The 8,060-nt window shown below is 53.5% G+C and overlaps 1 protein-coding gene across 1 annotated transcript; it reads right to left on the reverse strand.

The window, feature by feature from the left end:
* Window positions 1–2,204: 2,204 nt before the first annotated feature.
* SHISA2 (shisa family member 2) lies at window positions 2,205–6,938 on the reverse strand. The gene is made up of 2 exons (XM_042935156.1): window positions 6,525–6,938; window positions 2,205–2,853 (listed from the first exon to the last, which is right to left on the reverse strand). Exons 1-2 carry the CDS (start codon window positions 6,856–6,858, stop codon window positions 2,300–2,302), a joined length of 888 nt encoding a protein of 295 aa, XP_042791090.1. The 5' UTR covers window positions 6,859–6,938; the 3' UTR covers window positions 2,205–2,299.
* Between the last annotated feature and the right edge of the window lie 1,122 nt (window positions 6,939–8,060).

Here is an 8,060-nt window from a genome sequence, read left to right on the forward strand (position 1 = left end):
TGCCTCATTTTTACGGCCCGAAAGTTTAGAATGGTTTTTACACTTAGTAGTTATTGAGAAAAAAAAAAAATCAAGTATTTTGTGACATGTGAAAATCGTGTGAAATTCAAACGTTGGTGTCCATCAGTGAGGTTTTATTGGAACATGGCCATACTCCTCTGCTGTTTTGTGACAGTGGCAGAGTTGAAGAGTTGGTAGAGACCATCTGGTGTGCAAAGCCTAAAGGATTTACTCTCTGGCTCTTTCCGGAAAAAAAAAAAAAAAAAAAAAAAAAGTTTGCCAATCCCTAGGCTGAGTGATCTCTGAGGTCCTTTTCGCCTCCAAGCTTCTAGGAAGTTTACTTCTTAGATAACCCAGAATCTTCCATCAAAGACAATGTGTGGAACATACATGAACCTGATAATACCGTAATCCCAAAGACTCTCTTTTGTGTCAATACTCACAGAACGTACATAGAAACTTCCGAGACATTACTTTTAAAGGTACGCTCTTGGTCCTAGAAAGCAATTCTTTATAATTTTTAGCAGTTTTATCACATTAAGAAGTTTAAAAGACCATCCGAAGAGTTACCAAGTAAAACAAAAATGAAAAAAAAAAAACAAACCCAACTCCCTTGGAATTCATACCATAAAATATTTATTAATAAGTAAAAGGATTCCCCTGCCTTTGTTATTAAAAAATTTTGAGCATCTTTGTGGATACCAATTGCCAACAATGGTTTTATAGCATTCAGTCATGAGAGAGAGAGAGAGAGAGAACAGAGAGAGAGCTGAGCAAAAAATAGGGTAGACAGAAAATGGATGGATAGTTGGATATATAAACTATCGACATAAATATAAATGTGTGAAAGACCATACCTTACAAATGGTTTGTTTAATTGCAAATCTTGGTTGTGCCAGCAGATGGAAATACAGTTGCACATACTTAAACTTACTTCTTTTAAGCAAACAGTACAGATTCACTTGAATTTCATAACTCAGAACATTAGTAATGAATACAGTGCTTGTTGAGGACTACAAGAGAGAGGAAAACAAAAACTAACTGTGAGGGAAGAAAGGCAAGATCTCTTTGAAAAGCTTTTCTCTTGACTCAGTAGTCCCCCCCCCCCGCCTGAAAAATAAGCCATTCTGATAACAAGAGTATGAAAAGCCTCATGATTTGCAAAGTATATTGTATTTGTGGTTTAAATTTCATCCCAAGTCTCAGATTATGGCTGAGAAGTTATACGAAGTATCGTTGTAAAGCATTTCTTTGAATTTTTATAAGAAAACAAGAAAATGTTTTATCAGATCTAGGCAGAAATGCTGATCTTCATTTATAACAGTAATTACCCGCACGCGGTACCATATAGACATGGGGATCCGAAAACCGAATAGAACAAAATGCCAAGCCATACCACACGGTAAAATTCCAACTCACTTGGAGAAGTAGCAGGTGGTAACTTATGATTTCAATATAACATCATCTAATTACGTCTTCTCAGATGTCACTATAAAGTCAGAAAATTAGATGATACGATCAGGAATGAGATGAACGGTTGTATTACTACACCACCCGCTACTTAAAAGATTAAAATAGTCCCAGAGTTCTGAAATGTCATTAGTTAAGTAACTATACAATTTCTTTCAGTCTCTTTTTAATGTAGAAAATCACTTTGTAATAAGATCTCTACACAAGGTAAAAAAGCACAAAATAGACCAAAAAAAAAAAAAAGCACAAAAATAGACAAAATATATCTATCTTTTTACAATGAAATTAAGATGTGCCTGTGAAACACTGAGATCAAGGACCCAGCTCAGGGAGTTCGAACTGGATCTCCTTTTATAATAATTGTCTTTACATCTTCCCCTGAACCTTGGATGCTTATAAAACTCTTACCCAGGTAAAAGGGAGGGAACAGGTATTCCGATCTTGGACAGTAAGAAACAAAAAAGAAATAATCACAAGGATACAATAGAAACCCTCAATCTGTCCGTTCACAAAATCCTTCCGGCAGTCGTACCTCAAGGGCCCTTACGGCCTCAAGTGTCTGTCACACAACCACGGGCAACAACACGGGCATCTCCAGATGATGCTCTTTTCCCCGTCATAAATCAATCACGCCCCGGGACGAAACCACATCCAGAAAGGCTAACGTGGAAAGAGGCGTTTTCGTACGGCTGGGGGCAAACGAAGCCATCCAAGAGAATCGGGCCGTCCACACCAGCCACACGGGCGGACTTCCACTTGGAGAACTCTTCCCGCATCCCCGGCCTCCCCGTGCTCCTGTCCCGTGCAGGAACCCGGCGGGCACCCTGAGCTACACGGTCACAGCTGGGTACATCTTCTGCTCGCTGTTGGTGTGGGGGAAGGGGGCTTGGATCTTCCGGTAGCCCGTCTGCAGGCTGTCCAGGAAGGGGGGCACAGGAGTCATAGGCCCCGAGTCGTGCTGCACCGCGTACCCCACGTAGGGGGGGTGCAGGAACTGCCCCTGATGGGGCACGATCTGGGTGGCCTGCTGACAGTTCAGCACGGAGAAGTTTGTGGGCATGTTGACATACACGTTGTTCATGGTCCCCTCGGGCAAGCAACAGTTGGTCTGTGACCTCGTTGGGGGCGCCCGGGCCCCCGAGTTGGCGCTGGAGCTGGAGCTGGCAGCCGTGCTGGACTGGCGGGAGGACGACCCTCGCGAGGTGCTGGCACTGGGGATCATGGGGATGGTCTCCATCAGGCGGCTCCCTCCGGGGGCGCGGCTCTGCTGGGGCTCCTGCTTCGGCCGGAGACACCTGCAGCAACACGCTGCCACCAGTGACCCCAAGATGATGAAGGCGACGAAGACGGACCCAACGATGAGGAACGGTACGTAGATGGGGACTGAAGGATAAAAAAACGGATCATCGTTTACTGTAAGAACGCAGTAAAAATCAGCGCTTGAAGTTAAGTGCGCCACGCCCATACCTGGACCCAAAGGACCCAGGCTGGGCCAGTCTCTTTCTAGAGGCCCACAGGATGCCCGGTCCCTCATCAAGTACGCAGGGAGGGCGGTAGGGCCCTGTAGGCGGACCGGCCCCCAAAGCAAAACTGTTAACGTTCACAGCTGAGGCTCACCAACTGCAACACTGAGACAAATGTCCAATTTAGCAAAAATACGAATTGAATGTTTTGAGACTTCTAAAATTCCTACAGTAACTGAACTGCCTGAACTTAAGTCTGCCCTAACAAAAATACTTGTCGGATCTGCATAGAAATGAATTAAATTTCTGGGGGTGGCTCAGTCAGTTGAGTGTCCGACTTCAGCTCAGGTCATGATCCTGTGGGGTTTGTGAGTTCGAGCCCTGCGTCGGGCTCTGTGCTGATGGCTCGGAGGGTCTCCCACTCTCTCTCTCTGCCCCTCCCCTGCTCGCACTCTCTCTCCATCTCTCTTTCTCTCTCTCTCTCAAAAATAAACATTTAAAAAAAGTTTTTTAATATTTTTAAAAAAGAAATGAATTAAATTATTTAAGAGTGGTCCCCCCCCACATACACACACCCCCTGGAAGTTATGTTCTCTGCAGACTTCTCTTGCCATTCTTGAACTGTTATTTTTTTCACAGGCAAGAAAATCAAAAACTTAGGTCTAGCCACAGCCGTTTCCAAATCTGTAACACAAGGCACAGGGGTCATCAAAGAAGGGTAAAAAAAAGAACAAAACACAAAATACAAAAAACCACCACACACACTTGCCTCGCTGAGGGCTGGTCCTTGGGCCGTGGGCCCCCCCCGTGGGCACTGGATGGTGGAAAGGTGACGTGACTCACAATAAAGGGAAGCTAGTCCAGACACGTGCAGGTCAGCATGAAACAAGGTACCGAACAGAACAAATGTCGGGAGCAACAGGACATCTGTTCCAGGGAGAAGGGCAGCCCCCATGATCAAGAAGGGACCCAGGCAGGGCCAGGGTGGCTGGAGTAGGGCAGTTACACCCGCAGTTAACAACACTGGGTTCTGTATGAAGAACTCCAGGGAAAGCCTGCAGACCGTGGAGCGGTGTGCGTCGTGTTTAACGAGTAAGGTTGCTTCTGAAAAATAACGTACAAGCGGAAAATAAAAAGCCTGCCTCAAGTTGGCAGCGAGTTCCATTTTTACACTGTTGTACTGAGAACAATCTTTTGGAAGCTCTGGGGATGGCACTCCAGGACTTTCAGCAGCTAGATGCGGGCTGCCGGGGACGGAGAATCGGGAGACAGGAGGCTGCACGGTGCTTCAGAGCCACTTTGGAATTCTACCCCGTGTCACCGAGAATCTGTTTTCTGATGGGCTCCTGCCTGTCGCCTTGGCTTTTCGATTGGAAAATACCGAAGGACAGGGACTAGGGCTCGCTGGTCTCGGCAAAGCCTAGAGCACAGGGGTGCAGGGCAGCACTTGGGAAGAAGCCCAGCTCTGAGACTCCTCAAGTCAGTGTTATTAGAAGACACTGCCACACGGAGTCCTGGAGGAATGATGCCTTGTTAAGTAAAACGTACTTTATAGGTAGGTCCCAAAGGCTGACCTCTGAAGACTTCCTAAACCTTCAGTGCTGAACATTGTATTTATGTCGCGCCCCGGCAGCACGTAGAAACACTCGCTACCGAGTTTGCAGCGCAGAGGGTTTTCAGATGAGGGTGCTGTTCTAACAGCACGATCTCTTCAGCAGTGGACGCTGGGCTTTTCCGTATGCACGTTATAATTATCTCATTCTCTAAATTAGGATACCAGCCCTAAATGGGTAATTGGGATGTAAACAAATAAAAGCAAAAAAAAAAAAAAAAAAAAGAATACTCCAGACATCACAGCAGAAACTAGCTGAGTTCAGTGTAAGTCCACAGAACGAGTTTTGGGGAGAAAGAATTGTTTTCCTTCCAGGATTTTTCATGGGGGGTGTAAATAACCACACAGAGGTAAAGAACGCAGTGCTCCCATAAAGCCTGGGCACAGCCTGATTAGACATGTTGACCGTTTTGACTGCAGAAGTCAGGGGAACAGAATGTTTAGGAAAAAGGATTTAAAAGAGTGAAGGAGGCGTCCACCTCGCAAGAAGCCAGCCGCCTTCTGGTCTGTCCAAAGTCAACCCAACTTTTTTTTCTAAACTTTTTTTTTAATGTTTGCTTATTTTTGAAAGAGAGACAGAGCGCAAGCTGGGGCAGAGACAGAGGGAGACACGGAATCCAAAGCAGGCTCCAGGCTCCGAGCTGTCAGCACAGAGCCCGATGCGGGGCTGGAACCCAGAAAGTGTGAGATCATGACCTGAGCCAAAGTCGGACGCTTAACCGGCTGAGCCACCCGGGCGCCCCTCAACCCAACTTTTTAGAGGTCACTCATGAGCCCAACTTAGCAGATACATCGAGGCAGCAGTTCCGTCTTTGGCTCCTTTCTCAAGGCTTTCTTCCCCAGTCACACGCCCTGCAAGAGGGAGCTGGAGCTTTCAGATGGCACCTTTTCTGGAACTACCCTCAGTTCTCCGCTCTTCAGACTCAAGGCAGCGGGACAAGAGGAGTAGCTTGCTAATAAAATGCTTGACTGCAAAGGGAACAGCACTGAAGAGAGCTGCCTCTTACCAGGCCCAGGAGACACTTCTGGAAACACAGGGGCCACTCAGTGCCAAACAAAGCTCAGGTAGCTTAAACCCCCGCTCAGGGCGCTGCTAAAAAGTCCTCAACATAACCAGCTGCAGAAAACCGAGGAGACGTCCATTCTGTGTTTGCCATCCGACCTCCACCTCTACCCTGGTGCTAAATCCTCCCTCCCGTACGTGGGCGGAGACCCTCAAGGGAGGTGGTCTGGAAGGTTTCTGAAGAATGGAGGAAGTGGAACTCATCAAATTCGTTTGTGGATGTGTGCTCTCTCTTCCGCAACTTGAAAAAAAAAAACCTATTAATTTGAAAAAACCAAAGCCACGAAGAGCAAGCTTGGGCACGGTTTTAATCTCACACCTACTAAGTCTGACGTGGTAAGGAGAACTGTCCAGAAACCAGAGAGGCCCGGGCCGTGCAGCCAAGTGTTCCAGAGGATTAGAATTCCCCGGTCTGTTAAAGTGCATCACCCACAGGAAAGCCCTGAGGAGCTGCCTGCCTTCTGCGGAGCCTCTATGGACGAAGGGCCCTCGCCAGACCTCTCGCTGCGGTCGCGCCCTCACCGTTTCCCGGGGTCCCACCAAGACACTCACTCTTACTAGAAGTTAGACCTATGGAGACAGGAGGCATGGGAGAGGGTTTCAGAGGTCCCCGGCCAGGAGGAATGCGGGGCTGTCTGCACCCCACGCTGCCTTATGTTTGTGGTTTGCTTCTGAAAAGCCAAGCCAAGCTGTTCTTTAGGGGGCAGGTAGGGAAACTGAGGCTCAGGGCAGTGAAGCTTAGCACGAGAGCTGCTCCAGGATGCAGACCCCCCCGCCCCCCGCCACCTCCTGGTCCAAGCCCTTTTCTGAAATTCCATCGCCCCTAACTCCTCTCGGGTCTCCGGGCTCCCGGGCCCGTGGCGCGCGGGCAAAGTCAACCTTCCTCCCCTCTCGCGCTCCGACCCGCCCGCCCTACCTGCCGAGCCGTCTGGGCCGTCTTTGTCCGCCCGGCCAGGCTCGCCGGCGCCCTGCTGGCGGTCGTTGTCGCAGCCGCCCTGGTCCAGGCGCGCCTCCGCGCTGGAGCAGCAGTAGCGCAGCGCGCAGCTGCCGCAGCAGATGGTGGCGTCGCCGCCGTCGAAGCGCTCGGGGCACTGGAAGCCGATGCGCCAGACGCCCTGCGCGTCCAGCCAGCCGTGGCAGTACTCGCCGCTGGCCCGCGCCCCCGCCGCCAGGAGCGCGGCCAGCAGCAGCTGCAGGAGCGAAGCGGCGTTCCGAGGGGAAGCGGCGGGCGAGCGGCGTCCGCCCCACATGGCACCACCCTGCGCGCGGGCGGCGAGGCTGCAGAAGGCCCAGAGCGGTCTCCGGGAAGTCGCGGCCCCGACGACCAGGCTCCCGGGGCTGCGGCGGCCGGGACTGGGACGCCTTCCGCGGCGCTCTCCGAGCGGGCCTCTCGTCCTCCGCCGCGACGTCCAGGAGCCGACGACGCCGGGCTGCTGGGGCAGGGGTCCTAAGCCATCCCTCCCTCGGCCGGGGCGGGATGCCGCTCGCCGGTCCCCGGGGGCGCTGCCTTGAGAGCGAGCCCTCGCCGATGGAACGCTCTGGGCGCAGAGTCAGAGGGGCCCCGGAGCCGCCGGCCCGCAGCCCCCGGAGGCTTCACCCGCGACGGGAGCCTCCGCACGCATCCCCGAGGGGACGCTCACTCCCGCCGCCGACCTGAAGCCAGGTCGTTGCCGCGGAGGTTCGGCCTCGTGGTCCCGCGCGCAAGTCGGGAAGCGGCTCCGCTCCTTTACTGCCCTCTCGGGCGGCGAGAAGGGGCCCAGAAAGGTGGCAGCGCGCGCAGGGCTCCGGGCAGCAAGTGCAGCGGCCGGCCGCGCTCAGGCTCCCCAGCCCCGAACTCGGTCCGCATGGCTCCGGCCGCGCCGCCCGGGCAGCGCTGCCCTCCGCGGGGCGGACGGCCGATCCTCCCGGCGCACGCCGGCGTCCAGGACGTGGGCGACGGTCCGGCGCGCCCCCGCCGCGGTCCCGGGAGCCTGCCTGGCTGGCGGCGGCGGCGGCGGCCGCGGCTGCCGCCGGGCGCGGGTCCAGGCGGGCGGCTCGCCCCCGGCTCCCCCGCTCCGCCTCTCCCGCTGCAGCTCGCTCCCACGGGCGCCCGGTAGCCTCCGTCCAGCTCTCCCTCTCCCCCTGGGCGCCGCTTCCCTCGGGAGGGGCGCGCACCGATGGGAGCCTCCCACGGAAGTTTCGGTCCTCCGGGCTGCGGAAGAAGCCGAGGGCGGCAGCCGCCCGCACGCTCACGGCGCCCGGCACCAAGCCAGCTCCGACTGGGCTCGCCGCGGCGCTGCACGGCGTTCTTATTAGGGGCCGGCGGCTCCCCGGGCGCGCATGCGCGCTAGCGCGGGCTTCCCTCCTCCCGGGTACGCCCCGAGACGCCCGGAGCCCTTCACCTTCCGACGCCGGTGGGGCGGCGGGCCGCGCGGGCAAGGACGCGGCTCAAACAAACTGGGCCTTGCTAACG

The sequence above is a fragment of the Panthera leo genome, chromosome A1, assembly GCF_018350215.1.
Source record: "Panthera leo isolate Ple1 chromosome A1, P.leo_Ple1_pat1.1, whole genome shotgun sequence".
NCBI classification, from domain to species: domain Eukaryota; kingdom Metazoa; phylum Chordata; class Mammalia; order Carnivora; family Felidae; genus Panthera; species Panthera leo.